Source organism: Bos indicus x Bos taurus, chromosome 2 (genome assembly GCF_003369695.1).
Source record: "Bos indicus x Bos taurus breed Angus x Brahman F1 hybrid chromosome 2, Bos_hybrid_MaternalHap_v2.0, whole genome shotgun sequence".
In the NCBI taxonomy this organism is placed as follows: domain Eukaryota; kingdom Metazoa; phylum Chordata; class Mammalia; order Artiodactyla; family Bovidae; genus Bos; species Bos indicus x Bos taurus.
The window spans coordinates 128,169,135-128,186,615 of NC_040077.1; the positions used below are offsets into that span (position 1 = coordinate 128,169,135).

General features: G+C 46.1%; 1 protein-coding gene across 7 annotated transcripts in view; it reads left to right on the top strand.

Annotated features, from left to right (window-relative positions):
- STPG1 (sperm tail PG-rich repeat containing 1) overlaps positions 1-17,481 on the top strand; it is a 63,794-nt gene that overhangs the window by 26,923 nt on the left and 19,390 nt on the right. For 6 of the 7 annotated variants that reach the window (XM_027520315.1, XM_027520331.1, XM_027520336.1 and 3 more), the window contains 3 exons: positions 2,608-2,709; positions 7,771-7,941; positions 14,085-14,193. In XM_027520315.1, the coding sequence (XP_027376116.1) occupies positions 2,608-2,709; positions 7,771-7,941; positions 14,085-14,193 (382 nt within the window). Of the gene's footprint in view, positions 1-2,607; positions 2,710-6,468; positions 6,568-7,770; positions 7,942-14,084; positions 14,194-17,481 lie in introns of those variants that run through there. The other variant, XM_027520343.1, reaches the window with a different exon arrangement.

Below are 17,481 nucleotides of genomic sequence, written 5' to 3' on the forward strand. Positions count from 1 at the left end.
ACAGCACGCTCTCCCTGCAGGGTAAGAGACGACAGTTCTCGTCCTGTTTGTCCTAGACGCAAACCAGTTTTGCAATGTGGTGCAATTAAAATATGATTAAGGCCCAGTAGGGTTGTCAGATTTAGCAAGTAAAAATACAGGATTCCTAACAAATTTAGAATTTCAGATAAATAACAAACTGTTTTGTATAAGTGTATCCCAAATATTGATTGGGCCCTAGTTATACTAAAACAGTGTTTTATTGTTTATCTGAAATAGACATTTGACCAGGCAGGGTGGGATGGAGCAGCCTTGCAGGCTTGCTCTTTGGCTGGCAATCCTAACCCCTCAGACTCACAGAGGTGGGCAGAAAATTCTTGTGGGCTGATGCTGGTGTTGGGAGTGTGGCAGGAGACTGGGGTCTGGAGAGGTACAAGACTCTTTCTTCTTTAAACCTAGAAAAATCACATTTCCTGCTTCAGCTTTCCCTCCCTGGAGGGACTCCGGAAGCTACAAGGTACCCAAAGGCATTTAGTGCAGCATCTTCAATTTACATGTGAGGAAACTGAAGTCTAGAGAGTTCAAGATCACTTAGCTAGTAGCCGCACCGATGCTAGAATTCCTGACTCCAAACTCAGTGGGACTGTTTTTCCTTCTGTCATGCACATGTTATCCCACACTCGTCTGAGAGTTAGTTTGTCTTAATGGTCAAGAGCAGACTCTCCTGGATTCAGATTCGGGCTCTGACCATTACTAGCTTCATGACCTTGAACCTCATCCCTTTGGGTTCTGTCTTCTCATCTTTAACATGGGGATTAAATGTGTGAGTTTAGAACAGTGCCCGGCACTCAGTGACCATCAATAAACACGTCCGTCCTGCAAACAGCCCCCTAGAAAAAAGCCTCTTTCTTGTTCCTCTTCCTGTAGCCCCTCACATCGTACCCACAGGCCAGGGTTCTGGTTGGGCTACATCTCCCTGCAGCCTGCCTCACCCCCCACCCCGGCAGTCAGCCCCCACTCTGTCCACTAGGGATCACCTTCACCTGCAAGGTAGGAGTCAGCCTCCATGCCCCCACCTCAACAGAGCAAGACTCAAAGGCTTCACTGCATTTAAAACAGCACAGGAGAACCTGCTCTGTGTGTGTGGTTTTGGTTTTTGTTGTTCTTCTTTTTTGAACACTCTGCATGCTTGTTGCAGCATGCGGGCTTCTCTCACTGTGGTGCACAGGCTTCTGCAGCGCAGCACTGGCTCAGTAGTTGTGGTGGGAGGACCTAGTTGCTCCAAGGCACGTGGAATCTTAGTTCCCCAACCAGGGATTGAACCCACATGCTCTGCACTGGAATGTGGATTCTTAACCACTGGACTACCAGCGAAGTCCCAGAAGAATCTGTTGACAGCCCCGATGACCACATCCTTATATTAACCCATCATCACACACAGCTGGATCCAGACTGGAGAGTCCGGGGAGTGCCCCATGGGGACTTGAGCTCTCTTTCTGCTCTGTGAAAGGCAGTAGGGATGGCTGGGGACAAGAGGAGCCCGGGTGGCAGACCTTGGAAGTAGCGAGGAGAATCAGACTGCTCAGGTTTAAATTTATGCTTCCCCATCTATTAGCTGTGGCCCCAACATCTCTGGGCCTCACTTTCGTTATAATGGACCCGATAATATTTCTACTGCAAAAGGCTGTACACCGTCACGTAACACTGAACTCAGGCGCCGCCACTGACAGCAGTGGGACCCTGGGGCAAGTTCATCTCCGTGGGCCTCAGTGTCTCCATCTATAAAATGGGGGCATCCCTTTCTCATTGGAGATTAAATGGGACAACCTTTGAAAAGCTCTTGGCACCAAGGAGGCACCCAGTAAACCCTCGAGACAGAGGAGCATCCTTGTCATTTCACGTCACTTGTTTGGCCAACTTCTGTCAACATTTACCTCCCCCTGGTAACCAGCACGGAAAATGAGATGCAAACCCAATTAACTGCAGCAGCAGAAATGAGCTTAGAAATCAAGCTTTTGTTTCGGTGTAACACACCCACATCACTGAGCACTTGAGCCCCATGAGCCCACCTCTTTTTGTCTGAGAGTTAGAGATGGTCTTGTTTGGGATGAAGGTGGTTTTTGTTTCACTTTGCTTTATAAACAGAAACACTCCCTGGTTTCTCCTTTGAAAGGCTGGGGAGGAAGCTGAGTCAGGTGGGGTGTGGTGAACGTGAAATCGGTCACCCTTCCCTCGCCCTGGATTTGGCGGACCCATCAACCCACGCTCACCTGCACAGCCGCTGATGCACTCGGGATCCGTTTTTCTGCTCGTGCGTCTGTTGGCACGCAGAAACCATAGCATCGTCCTAGAATGCAGTACAGAGTAGTGGAAAGAACAAGGGCTGTGGTTGGTGGGGGTGGGGGGTGGCCCCAGACCTGAGCTGGAGTCCCAGCCCCGGCACTTGTGAACTTAGATGGTGACTGGGCAGGTCAGGAATTGGTGGAGCTGGGCTGTCATCCGGGAGGCAACATCTCCGCCTGTCCCAGAGGATTCCAATGAAGCTTAGGGTTAAATGGATGTAAAACTCGAAGAAAAGCACCGTGGATGGAAAGTCTTGCGATGACACCATGCTCTCTTCCCTTTCAGGATGATATCCCAGGCCCGGGGTTCTACAACGTCATTCATCAGTCCCCTGTGTTCGACAGCGTGTCGTTGTCCAAGAAAGGGACATGCACTTTCCCTTCTATGGTGAGAACCTTCTCTGAATAAGGGCACTAATCGCTCAGTACTTTGCTTCCTTCATGGCTTAATCATATATTGGACATCCGGGCCCTTCTCTCCAAAGACCTGTGGTTCTAATTAGGAGAGTAATGGTCTGCCCAGGTTTCATGCAGGTAAACTGGAGCCTAGATCTTTAAGTAATTTTTTTCCCCCACTGCTACCCACTCCCTGAGTGGGAAGAGAAGCTAGAAGCATATTCAGAACCTGATCACCAATTTTGTCAGCATGGAGTGGACTCCCAAACCAAGACAAAATTCTTATGATGCATCTTGCCCCAGCAGGACTTTTTACACCTCTTAGTCTAACTGGGTTATTCACGTTACTGAGAAATCTGACGGGACCTGAAAGAAAGCAGACAGCAGGCCGGGAATTTGGCAATATTCCTCTCCTCTCCATTTCTCTTCTTTGTAAGATGTGGGTCTTTATCTTTGAGGATGGTTCCAAACCTCAAGTAGCTAAATGAAGTGCCAGTGTCTCTGACCAGACCTGGGCAAGGATAGTCTTTATTTGAACATCTATCTGTTGGCAAGATTAAATAGATACAGCAAGGGCAGTCAAAGTAGGGTAAGACTCGCTGAGGTAGGAAAGTGAAAAAGAAAGCAAATCCAAACTCCAGCATCAATTAGATGCCTATGCCATCTGTCCCTTTAAAAGTTAGAATAATTTCTTGCAAAAATGTATTATGATACCTGACACTGGAATTGATTTAAAACACACACACACACACACACACACACACACACAAAGAGGCCATTTAAGTCACACTGAATGCAGCCACTCATTGGAATTCGAGCCTGACTGAGCTGAATACTCAAGGAGCAAACTGACTTGGGAGTTAACTCCTCACTAGCTAAGATGTTCAGGCTGCGCAAGCCCCGAGCCAGTTCACGACAGCCCCCATCTACCTCCAGCCCTGTGAGTAAAGACACTACAAAGCAATGGGCCAAAGTAGTGCCATCTCACAACGGCCTGGCACTAGAGACAAGACTTAAGACCTGATCCTGACTCAGCTGTGGGTTCAACCTCGATGTGACCTCAAGCACGTCACCCTCTGTGTCCCAGTTGCCTCACAGAGTGAAGACTCCCCAGAGGCCCCGGGCAAATTGACGTTGCAATGAGTGAAATAGTCTTTGAAACTGCGGAGCCTTATAAACATGTTCAGTGTTATGATTGTTGCCACCTGAGTCACAAACAATACTTCCTGCAACACCTAGGTTTTTTCTCTGAGAGCTTTGCCGAGTAGTGGCACTGCCCGCTCCTCCCTGGTGCCAGAGCAGGTGCTGAATCAGAGCACACCATCAATTCCCTGCTAGGCTGTACGTGCAGTAACTTTCCAAATGACCAGGCTGGGCCATCTGGAGGAGAAGGAGCCCAAGGGCAGATCTGTGTGTGACAGGATCTAATCAGGTCTTTACAAAATTCAGACCAAACCCCAAAGACGCTGAGTTGTTCAGGCTTCTTCTTCCTGCTGTGATGGATATACGGGTTTATATTTATGTTTCTAAACACATGAGTTCCTGTGTCCTCGGGCAGGGGCCTTAAGTGGAGATCTATCAGGAGCTTCCCACATTTCGCCTAGTTCCTTCCAGAACTGGCCGCCAATTTCATTCCTCCACCCCTCCTTTTGCTGCCTTTCACATTTAGAGGCTCTTGTTCCCAGATCCTAGACCCTACAGGGATTAAAAGCAGTCCCCATCAGAGAGGGCTTCCCTGGTGGCTCAACGGTAAAGAATCCACCTGCAGTGCAAGTGATACAGGTTTGATCGCTGGATCAGGAAGATCCCCTGAAGGAGAAAATGGCGACCCACTCCAGTATTCTTGCCTGGGAAATCCCACGGACGGAGGAGTCCGGCAGGCTCCAGTCCATGAGGTCACAAAAGGTCAGACACGACTTAGTGACTAAAAACCACCACATCAGAGAAAGATCTGCCTTACTGATGCTGGTGTGGCCATCAGAAGCGTGACTCCCGGTGGCGCTGACCCAAAAATGCTGTGGGTCAATACATTTTAGAAACTTCTGGATGACTACTGGAGCAACTGCACCCAGCCTTTTGAGAGGACCTTTCATCTCTCTAAATTCAGATAATCTGAAGAGCTTCATGACTATACTCTATAGCTTTGTTCCAGAATTATTCACAGGACTGGGTAGGAAGTCAAATGAGGCAGGTGTGTGTGTGTGTGTGTGTGTGTGTGTGGTGGGGTGTATTTCCATGGCTTTTCTGTATATGTGCGGTGGCTTCAGTGTCTCTGGAAGAGCTATTATGTGCTGGAGAGAGGTTCACGAATGCCAGCATGTGGCCAGGTTGGAGACCGGAGGCCTGGCAATTAAAACAAAGCCAAGGCGTAGGCTGATGAGTGAGTGTCATTTCAGCTAGACTCAGGCTAATTCTGTTGTGATGCTTGATGAAACTTTGCCTCAGATGGGAATTTTTTGGAGCAGTTTTTCCTAAAGAGAATGTTAGTAGGTATTCTAAGCCAAAAAGATCCTATGATGGAAGAAGTTTGGGAATGTCTGTTTCAACACAGTTAGAGGCCACCAACACAACCTTATCTCATAGAACTAGAAGGCCAAGGAACACACTTTGGAAAATAGTGCTTTGTTTATTTTTTTTTCAGGGGTCCTACAACATATAATATTTTAAAAGTTAGATAAATCTTGCATTTAATAATTTCACAATTAAAATGGATTTTTAAATTTCCCTAGTAGTAAACCACCTACCAAAAAAATATAACCAAGCAAATTTATCTTCAATTGTGAAGGTGATAAATATTTTTGAAAAGATAATTTACCCCAAGAATCTGTTTTGTCCCCACCAAAAAAATGTACCTGAACTTTAAACAAAACTCACATTTTATTTAAGTTGAAATAAAACTATACAAAATTGATTTTCTTCACCAAAAACAGCATCAATATTTTCTGTATTATTCCTAGATAAACCACAAAACAAAAACACTTATTTTTGTAGGTCTGCTAGGTTTTGCTTGTAAATCAAGATGAGGCAATAGATACAGTCATGGAAAAAGACAAAAGAAAACAGACAAATCTGTTGTCCATGTCCATGGCCTCTGATCCTCTCTTGACCATGAAACCGAAGTGTTCAGTATATAAGCTGCCAAAAAGCTCATGAAGATGTAGGCTCAATAAAGGGGTGTAAACAGCAACAACCAGATGGGGGCAACAGTGGCAGGCTCTTCCATTCAAACTTTGTCTATAACGTTTTGCTTTAACTTCAGGGAAACAGCGCTTTAGCAAAACGCTCTGCCCAGCCTTCTGGGTGACTCAGGAGAGACACACTACACGCAGCAGCCCTGAGGATGGTCTGACCTTGCCACCCATCTTCCCTGGAAGTTAGAAGGAGAGCACAGGTGTGTCTGTACCGATGAGCACAGGCGGTTTCAGATAGTGATCCTTCTTGAACTAAAACTTCCCACAGGCATTTAGCAGCTACTCATTTTGTAGCTGCGGGGAAGGCAATGGCACCCCGCTCCATTACTCTTGCCTGGAAACTCCCATGGATGGAGGAGCCTGGTAGGCTGCAATCCATGGGGTCATGAAGAGTCAGACACGACTGAGCAACTTCACTTTCACTTTTCACTTTCATGCACTGGAGAAGGAAACGGCAACCCACTCCAGTGTTCTTGCCTGGAGAATCCCAGGGATGGGGGAGCCTGGTGGGCTGCCATCTATGGGGTCGCACAGAGTCGGACACGACTGAAGCGACTTAGCAGCAGCAGCAGCATCTTGTAGCTGAGAACACGCGGCTGTGACTCCTCTCAGCCCATTCTTCCTCGGAATGGGTGTCTGATCCGTATCGTCTCATGGAGGTGAGAATGTTGGTTCCACCACTTCGCTAGCTGAGGAAGATTGGGGTCCTCATCTGTAAAGCAGGGATAATCATAATTTCCTTGATCCAGGCTTGTCATATGGATTCGATGGAACATCCCCTGCAAGGTACTCAGTTAACTATTGCCCCAAATGCACAGGTAAAGTGAGTCCAAGGCTGGGGTGACCTTACTTCTGGGAACATAGATGGATCCTTGCAATTAGGAGGAGGCAGAGCTGGGACTCGAGCCCAGGCTAGACTCTGGACAGAGCGCCCCTGCTTCTGGTGGCAGGTGGTGGCCAATGACCCAGATGGTGAGAAGCATGGCCGGATGTACAGAGAGGAGTCTGGTGGGCTGCTCAGGCCTTCCCACGGCCTCCTCCTCTTTCTGTGCTTGTGTGGTTATTGACCCGTCAAGTGAAGGAAACCAAGGGCAATTTTCTCAAGCTTTTAACCATAAAATAATGAAAAAAAAAAGTTGTGTTTTTTTAAATCAGACTTCAATACTTACCATACTATCCCAGGGTAAGGTGATGTTATCTTCTAGTTTTTATGGCTTTTGTCCCTTTTCATTTGGCAAACATTGATTCTGTTTGTTTTTTTAACTGAAAATAGTTAATCATGGCTTCCTGGAAGGAGTAGGATTGGTTTCTGTTGAAAGAGCAGGAAAAAAAAAAATTGTAAGGTTTTATGAAATCAGTGGGTTGGTGGGGGATGGGAGGCATAGGGAGGAGGCAAGCCCTGGGACCTTTAAGGTGCGAGAAGCAAGCTTCTTATTTAGGAAATTCAGATTATTTAACCTTAGAAACAAGAAGTGAGAGTTTCACTCAAAGGAAAAACCAAGGTTGGAAGAAGAAAGCAGAAAGCTTCCCATCATATAAATCACCCATCAGCTGATGAGTCAAGTGTAAGTGGCCTGAAACGGGATTGGGTGGAAATGCTTTTATGGCAAAATTACTTTTGCCAAGTCCCAAACATAAGATGAATAATTCGAGTTAGTTTACAGAAGTTAACACATGTCTGAACTTGCATTTCCCAAGACAAATCCTCAAAGCCTGAGGTCATTTTATCTGCGTTACCTGCCAGGGTTTCACCTTATATGAAATATTTTTAGACCTGGTGCTGAGCACCATCTTCCTGATACCTGGCCTTGGAAGTCATAAGATACATGATAATGTGGATTCCTTTGACTTTCTCCTTGCAGTGTGCCCGACTGGACACCATCGTTTCTAAATTCCCGGCAGCTAATGCATACACTATCCCATCTCGTCTTGTTTCAAAGAAAGACTTCAGCAATTCCTGTTCCAGCATGTTCCAGTTGCCAAGCTATGAGAAAGTGCTCAAATTTGAAACCCCTGCACCAAACCAGTACAATGTAAGAACACTTCTTATGCTTCTTAGATATATATTGAGTGAATGGTTTACTAAAAATAAAAGAAGGGATGTGGGGAGCTTTGCAAAATAGCCTTTAACCCAATTGGTAAATTAGTTAGCATTTGTTGACTATGCAGTGGCTACATGAGGCTGTGCAAGGCTCTCATAGGGAATTTTCTGAACCCAGAGAAAGCTGTGGGCAACACGGAGGTCAGTATGGAGCTGTGGAAAAACCTCTGGCCCGGAAAACTCTTACTGTAGTCGCTTCTATCACAGACATGAAATTAAAAGATGCTTGCTCCTTGGAAGGTAAGCTAATATGATAAACCTAGACAGTGTATTAAAAAGCAGAGACTTCACTTTGTCGACAAAGGTCCATAGAGTCAAAGCTGTGATTTTTCCAGTAGTTGTGTACGGATGTGAGAGTTGGACCATAAGGAAGGCTGAGTGCCAAAGAATTGATGCTTTCCAATTGTGGTGTTGGAAAAGACTCTTGAGAGTCCCTTGGATAGCAAGGAGGTCGAACCAGACAATTCTAAAGGAAATCAACCCTAAATATTCATTGGAAGGACTTTTGCTGAAGCTGAAGCTCTAATACTTTGGCCACCTGATACAAAGAGCCGACTCATTAGGAAAGACTGATGCTGGGAAAGATTGAAGACAAAAGGAGAAGGGGACTACAGAATATGAGATGGTTAGATAGCATCACTGGAGAAGGAAATGGCAACCCACTCCAGTGTTCTTGCCTGGAGAATCCCAGGGACGGGGGAGCCTGGTGGGCTGCCGTCTATGGGGTCACAGAGTCTGACACGACTGAAGTGACTTAGCAGATAGCATCACTGACTCAGTGGACATGAATCTGAGCAAACTCCAAGAGACAGTGAAGGACAGGGAAGCCTGGCATGCTGCAGCCCATGGGGTCAGACACAACTTAGCAACTAAACAACAACCTATCACATAACTTTCTGGGATGGTTTTCTCATCTATAACAGTGATTGTATTATTCACTTACTTTTTAGATTGTTACAGGGAAAATAAACTTCTATCTTTCCATATCAGAAAACTGGTTTCTTTAACAGTAGTGCTTCTCCAGGGCTTCCCTGATAGCTCAGTTGGTAAAGAATCCACCTGCAATGAAGGAGACCCCAGTTCCATCCCTAGGTTGGGAAGATCTGCTGGAGAAGGGGTAGGCTACCCACTCCAGTATTCTTGGGCTGCCCTTTGGCTCAGCTGGTGAAGAATCCGCCTGCAATGCAGGAGACCCGGGTTAGATCCCTGGGTTGGGAAGATCCTCTGGAGAAGGGATAGGCTACCCACTCCAGTATTCTGGCCTGGAGAATTCCATGGACTGTGTAGCCCATGGGGTCACAAAGAGTCGGGCATGAATGAGCGACTTTCACTTTCAGTGCTTTTCCAGTTCCCATCACTTTGTAGTCGCTTAGGCAGAACAGTGTGGTTAATGGATGAGAGATGGGCTTGGGGTCAAATCTTGACTCTGCCATTTTCTATGTGTGTGTGGCTTTGGGAAAGTCCATTAGCCTTTCAGGACTCAGTTTATTGATCTGTAAAGTGGGATAATGGGGCTATGCCCTCCCATGTGGCATTAATGGTAAAGAACCCACTTGCCAATGCAGGAGATGTAAGAGACATGGGTTCGATCCCTGGATCAGGAAGATCCCCTGGAGGAGGGCATGGCAACCCTCTCCAGTATTCTTACCTGGAGAATTCCTTGGACAGTGGAGCCTGGTGGGCTACAGCCCATAGGGTTGAAAAGAGTCAGATACAATTGAAGTAACTTAGTTCAAACACACGCAAAGTGGGGTTTTATGTCCACTCCCTGATGCTAATGCAAACATTAAACAAGGTAATCTAGGCCTAGTACTTACTTAGCACAGCCCCTGGTGCATGAGGATTCCGCAATACATGGAAATCAGTAGAACTGTCTTTGGGGAAGTCAAGATACCTCTCAGGTTTCAGTTGTAAAATGGAATTAATTATATTTGCCCAATAGGGTTATTATAAGAAGCAGATGAGAGCTCAATATGAAAGCACTCTGAAATACCTAAGACATGAAGTGCACATAAGGCAGTAATATTATTACGCTAGAATTTCCAAATATTTTGGTCTTAGAATGCTTCAGTTTAAATTTCCTTTTTCTTTTATGATACTTATAAATAATAGTTATTTTTCCAACTACAAAGATCCTGCCCACCTTCTTCAGTGGATCCAATCAATTATAATGTGCTCAAAGCAATATAAGTGCCTGGTAGGCCAGCACTGTCCAAAAGAAATACAACAGGAGCCCCAGAAGTAATTTGTTTTCCTAGTTGTTTGGGTTGCTCAGTCACTGAGTTGCAACCCTGTGGGCTGCAGCACGCCGGGCTCCTCTGTCCTCCATTATTTCCCAGAGTTTGCTTAAATTCATGTCCATTGAGTCAGTGATGCTATCTAAACATCTTGTCCTCTGCCGCCCTCATTCTCTCTTTGCCTTCAATCTTTCCCAGCATCTGGGTTTTTTCCAATGAGTCGGCTCTTCGCATCAAGTGACCAAAGTTTGGAGCTTCAGCTTCAGCGTCAGTCCTTCCAATGAATATTCAGGGTTGATTTCTTTTAAGATTGGTTGGTCTGATCTCCTTGCAGTCCAAGGGACGCCCAAGAATCTTCTCCAGCACCACAATCAGAAAGCGTCAATTCTTTAGCACTCAGCCTTGTTTATGGCCCAATTCTCACATCCGTACATGACTACTGGAAAAACCATAACTTTGGCTATATGGACCTTTGTTGGCAGAGTGATATCTCTGCTGTTTTCCTAGTAGCTACATTTAAAAGTAAAAAGGAACAGGTGAAATTAGTTTTAATAATATATTCTATTTAACCCAGTATGTTCAAGATATTTCAATATCTAATCAATATAAAAAGTACTAATTAAATGTTTTACATTCTTCCCCTCATATTAAATCTTTAAAATTCCACGTGTATTTTATACTTGCAGCCCGTCTGCACGTGGATCAGCCGTGTGCCCAGCATGGCTGGACAGTAGCTATATATGGCCGGTAGCTTCTGTTTGGGATAGTATAGCTCCAGATACTCTTCTCCTAGGGTAATCAGAGCCTGAAAATAATGATGATATGACGAAGCACTTTTCGTGGCCCGTGTTCTGTTCTCAGAGTTGTGTATTCGTTGATTTCATACTCACAAGGACCTGGAAGTGGATTCTCTTATTTTCAGTTTGCAGAAGAGGAAGTTGAGGTTCAGAGAGGGGAAGGGACTTGCCCAAAGTCACCCAGCTTGAAGAGACCACTTGCACACCAGTGAGAACAGCTAGGCGCTGAGGTTTAAAACTGGGGGGTCATCAGAGTCTTCATGTTCCAGCCCTGCTGAGCTTCCTGTCATAAGTCGTGTGACTTCTCTGTGCCCGTGATATAATGTAGAATCCACTGGGGAACTCGAGGCGAGAGCTAGTAGACCTGGAAGGAAAATGATTGAAACTGTGGCCAGCTTTGAGGAAGACAAAGAGTTGGCGCCTAAGAAAGAGAATTTGTACGCGGTGTGGAGGAAGGCATATATTTTAGACTGAGTGGTCAGCGAAGGTGAGCGCCCCCTCTCTGCGACCTACTGGGGAAGCTGAAGGTGCTCTAGTTACTGCTTCATGCTTCATGTCCCCAGTCCACTGTCCCTGAAGGCTCCCCTCCAGTCCTGGTATGCAGGAAGCATGCAATAAATGCTTATGGCTTAAAGGCATGACTTCCTTTGTTAATCAAGGAATGACCATTCCCCAAGTCAGAACTCTGTCCTCCTGCCAACAGATGGATTTTAGTTTGCAGGTTTTTTGTTCATTATTGCTTTAATGTGGCTCTGAAAGTAAGACACACTCATCATAAGATACGTCCAAGCATCACAGAAACCCACAAACCGGAGAGTAGAAGTCCCTTATCATTCTGCTCCTCAAATAGCCATCAAATACCAGGGCAACACATGTATGCCTGTGGCTGATTCATACTGATATATGGCAAAAACCATCACAATATTGTAAAGTAATTATCCTCCAATTTAAAGAAGTAAATACATTACAAAACAAAACAAAACCAGGGGCAGTTTTGTTCATACTCTCTTCCTCTTCCCTCCCTCAGTTTTGGGATTATACTGTCCCTCATATGCATGCATTTCTGCTTAATAATATCTGAGTTTTTTTCTCTTATGGCAATGCAATAAATCTGTTTCGTTCTTTTTTAACCTGCCAGTGGAGCTGACTCTTTTCTTAGTCTAATGGTGCAACACACGTGACATACAGTCAGTGTCGGTATACAAAAATGTCCCCCTTTTCTGTCGCTTTTCTGTCTGGGCGAAGAATAAAGCTGAAGCAGTGTTTTGTCTACAGGAGGCTTTTTTCAGACCTGGAGAACAATGGTTGAGTCAAGGGGCGAGCAGCAGAAATGCAGTAATCCTGTTAGCCACGCTGTGCTTTAAGGCTGTCAAGGCCTCTCTCTGGCTTTGCTTCTCTACTCGAAGCCTTTCCCCGGTACCTGTTGTTACTTCCTCTCCGGCATCCGGGCTCCTCTCCCCGTGTCCAGTAATTAGCCTGGCCTGTCTGATCTTTCTGTTTGCCCTCTCTGCAGGCAGTCTGGCCATTTGGTACCCTGGGAAAAACTGAATTCCTCTACCTTTGTCAACACAAAATCAAAATGCCATCTGCATTTCTTCAGAAATTTTTTTTTTTGACAAAGGAGTATCACAGAAAATCAAGCCATCTTGGCCCCAGCAAACAGTTTCACTCATTCAGTAAATAGTCCCAGCCATGGCAGGTACAACTTTTATTGCATCTTTTATCTAACGAATACAGGAGACTGACTGCCAACTGGCATTTAACATATTTATGACTCATCATAAGAATGATCTCAGGGTTCTTTTTTTTTTTTCCAAAATTATTTTTAGAGTTCTGAACACACTGAACACTTTCAACTGTATACTGCCTGAGTCGACCAAAATCTTTATCTTCTGGTCAGTCCAGAAAAGTCAAGACGACACAGTGCTTTGTAAATCTTATCACAATCTTAAGTTACACTATTTCTTTGTAAGTCCTATATCCTGCACGTATAGAAGGACTGTTTGAACAGTGAGGAATAAGGGTGGGGATATGTAGGACTCAGTGTTCAAAAAGAATGAGAATCATAGAGAAAAAGTAATGAAAATAATTTGCCTAGGTAGCTTTACACACTTTTTATTTTTATTTATTTATTTTTTAAACTTTATTTTTCTATTTGCGTATTTAGTTTACCCACTGGGCTCAAACTAAACATATTGCAGTTTTTTTCCAATATACTATTTTGTGACCATCTTCCCACGTCAATAACTTTTTCGCTATGCAAATGTTTCAAAGTGCAAAGTGTTGCTTTGGGTGAATTTACTGTGGCTATCTTAACCAATTCCATATCGCTAAACGTATTCTAAGTTTTCCTACATGTTTACACGTAGGTTTATGATTCTTTTGTCAACTTACAAATGTCCTAGTGGGTTTTAAATTCAATTGCATTGAGTTTACAGATAAATTGGGTGGAAATCTTTATAGCTTTGGGTAATCTAGAAGCTCAATCTATCTTTTAATTTATTATGTTTTCTTTTATGTCTTTCAGTAAAAATTTTAGTGATTTTCTTCATATTCTAGTTATATGTAACATTACACATTTTTAAAAAGCCCACTTTCCAGCAGGTGATTTATATTGACTAGGCGTCCCCCCATCCCCACCCCAACAGCTCTCTGCCTCAAGTCGAGCAAGAATGATCTGATCCATCTTACAGATGAGAAAAAAACTCAAATCCAGAGAAATTAAACAGCTAGAGCAGGATGCCCCTCCCCGAGTGAGGGAGGTGATCAGGGAAGCCGGGTCTGCAGGCTGGCCCAGGGCGCCGGCCTCGGTGTTGTGTTGGGTCCCTAGACCCTGGCTGCTGATGAAAGTCGTCGCCCCCTGCAGCTGGGGCGAAGGTGAGGGCACAGCCAGTATGACCCTTTCCACTCACATCCGCTCATTTTCTGAGAATGGGTTTAAAAAAAAAAATTTTTTTTTAACCCCAAAGTGCAGTCGTCCTGACATGATGAGAGGCACAAAAGGAAGGCGTTGAGTACACTGTGCTTGTTTTCTCCCCCAGGCCTCCGACTCCTGCTGCAAGCAGGCGAACAACGTCTGTGCCCGAGCTGGGTTCGTGTCCAAAACCCAGAGAGGACTTTTCACTGTTTCTAAAACAGGACCTGCCCCAGGTAAGCAGCTGCTTTGCACTGGCCTTGACCTGAGGCTTCCTGTTTCAGGTCTGATCATCAGGGCACCCGTTCCTTCACAGGGAGTCTCTTTCCCTGGTGGCTCAGATGGTAAAGAAACTGCCTGCAGTGGAGGAGACTTGGGTTCGATCCCTGGGTTGGGAAGACCCCCTGGAGAAGGGAATGGCTACTTGCTCCAGTATTCTGACCTGGAGAAATTTCCTGGACAGAGGAGCCTGGTGGGCTACCATCCGTGGGGTCACAGAGAGTCGGACACGATGGAGGGACTAACACTTTGGGGGTGTGGGGGTGCAGGTAGGTGTTATAGGAGGAGGAGGGGATCGGCTCCCTACTCAGCGGAAGAACGGCCAGCCCCTGGGGTCTGCCTCCCTTTCAGACCCAGCACACCTGCTTCGGGCAGCCGCTGGGGAGGTGTCTTCTTGAGCCTGAAGAGTGCCCGTGCGCACACCCCAGCTGCCATTGCAGACCCTGGGGGAAGGCAGGGTGACCCCTGAGCACTGGGCTGCAATATTCCTTTCCTTCCAAGGCAGCCAGCAGCTTCATCATTTAACATCAAATCACTGGGAAATTGCTCTGTTCACAGAGTGCCTACGCCGTGCTTTTTGCACGTGGTCCTCACACATTTGTCCTCCAAGAGCCGAACTCTTAGTCCTGTGTTTCAGATGAGGCAAAGGAGGCCCAGAGAGGCGAAGCAACTGGCTCAGTGCCACACAGCTAAGAAACGGCAGGTCTCAGCCCAGAGGAGCCTCTTACCCCCGTCCTCCCAAGGCGATTTCTGACTCTGGGATTCAGGAACGCACAGGGCTTGCCGGCAAATGTTTTCTCTGCTGGGTGGGGACAGGCATTGCCCCTGTCCTGTGCCCCACACTAGCCTCAGTGAAAAGTTTCCAGGGAGAGCTGGTAACATAACAGTCCTCACTCCAGGAACACTGGTTAGACTAGACCTTCCCAAATGGGTCCCAGAGACCCCCGAGGGAGCTCCGAGCCCCAGAGCCCAGAGGAGGAGCCCGGAAGGAGTGCCTCTGCAGTGACGCTTCTTGGAGCAGGGTGTGGATAAAATTGCAGCACATGTCAGATTTCAGCAAATCCAGATTAAAGTTGAAAAGATCAGTCTGAGGCTGAATAACAAAACCAGCCCTAATTAGGAGGTTGAGCCCCAGCTAAAGCTCCCTGCCTTGCATCACCACGGGCACAACCCCACCTTGTTTGTTCAGACAGGAGAACAAACCTCTGGGTTTGGGCCAGAGGTCCCACCAGTGAGCCTAGGAATGTGGGCAGCCCCTCCCTCTGGGAGGGTCCTCAGGGGCCCCTTGAAACACGCAGGTAGGGCACAGGTGGGCACTAGCATCTGTTAAGCTCCTACTGTGTGCCACAAGCTTCCAAAGCCCCAGGGATCATTGCACCTGTGTGCTCAAAGAATGTGGGTTATTATTATTACCATATTGGTCTTTCCAGGTGGCGCTAGTGGTAAAAGAACCTGCCTGCCAATGCGGGATACGTAAGAGATGCGGGTTCGATCCCTGGGTTGGGAAGATCCCCTGGAGAAGGGAATGGCAACCCACTTCAGTATTCTTGCCCGGAGAATCCCATGGACAGAGGAGCCTGGCAGGCTACAAATCTTTTCTATAGGGTCACAAAGAGTCGGACATGACTGAAGTGACTTAGCACGCATTATTATTATAGCATCCCTACTTAACATGCAAAAATGACATACAGAGAGCAGGTGACTAGCACAGGGTTCCACACCTGGGTTTGAATCCAGGCCCGTTATCCAGCTCTGAGGCCTGGTTCCTTAAAGACTCCCCCGGTGTCCCCCAGCTTGCCAGGGGCCAGAGCCTGGGGAATCGGCTCCTCTGAGAGAAGCAATCTGCTTAGTTAGACCTCTTGGGAAAACGCTGTGGTTTCGGCTTCTCCGGGTGTGGAAAGAAACCAGGTGTGGAACTGTGACTGGAATTCCCGCTGTGTTGCAGCTGCTCTGAGCGCCTGGCCCCCCAGTGGCTGAGGGCCCTGTCTGGTCTGCCTTCAGTTCTGAGTAGAATGCCCACCTTTACACATTGACTGATGGGATTTTCTAAAGTCTGGAGGCTCCAAGCACAAGGCCAGGCACTTCCCCACCGTCCTCCTCTCTTGTGGACATTGTTGTTTAGTCGCTAAGTCATGTCTGACTCTCTGCAACCCCATGGACTACAGCACAACAGCCTCCCCTGTCCTACACTATCTTCCGGAGTTTGCTCAAATTCATGTCCATTGAGTCAGTGATGCTATCTAACTATCTCATGTTCTGCAGCCGCCTTCTCCCTTTGCCTTCAATCTTTCCCAGCTTCAGGGTCTTTTCCAATGATTCAGCTCTTTGCATCAGATGACCAAAGTACTGGAGCTTCAGCTGCAGCATCAGTCCTTCCAATGAATATTCAGAGTTGATTTCCTTTAGAATTGACTGGTTTTATCTCCCTGCTGTCCAAGGGACTCTCAAGAGTCTTCTCCAAAACCAGAATTGGAAAGCATCAGTTATTCATCACTCTGTCTTCTTTATGGTTCAACTCTCACATCCATACATGACTACTGGGAAAACAATAGGTTTAACTAGATGACTCTTTGTTGGCAAAGCGATGTCTCTGCTTTTTAATATGCTGTCAAGGTTTGTCATAGCTTTCCTTCCAATGAGCAAGTGTCTTTTAAGTTAATGGCTGCAGTCACCATCCACAGTGATTTTGGAGCCCAAGGAAATAAAATCTGTCACTGCTTCCACTTTTTCTCCTTCTGTTTGCCATGAAGTGATGGGACCAGATGCCATGATCTTACTTTTACGAATGCTGAGTTTCAAGCCAGCATTTTCACTCTCCTCTTTCACCCTCACCGAGAGGCTCTTTACTTCCTCTTCACTTTCTGCCATAAAGTGGTGTCATCTGCATATCTGAGGTTATTGATATTTCTCCCAGCAATCTTGATTCCAGCTTCTGATTCATCCAGCCCAGCATTTCACATGAGGTGCTCTCCACAGAAGTTAAATAAACAGGGGGACAATATACAGCCTTGTCATGCTCCTTTCTCAGTTTGGAACCAGTCAGTTGTTCCATGTCCGGTTGCTTCTAACTGTTGTTTCTTGACTCACATATAGGTTTCTCAGGAGACAGGTAAAGTGGTCTGGTATTCCCATCTCTCTAAGAATTTTCCACAGTTTGTTGTGATCCACACAGTCAAAGACTTTAGTGTAGTCAATGAAAAAGTAGATGTTTTTCTGGAATTCCCTTGCTTTCTTTATGACCCAAC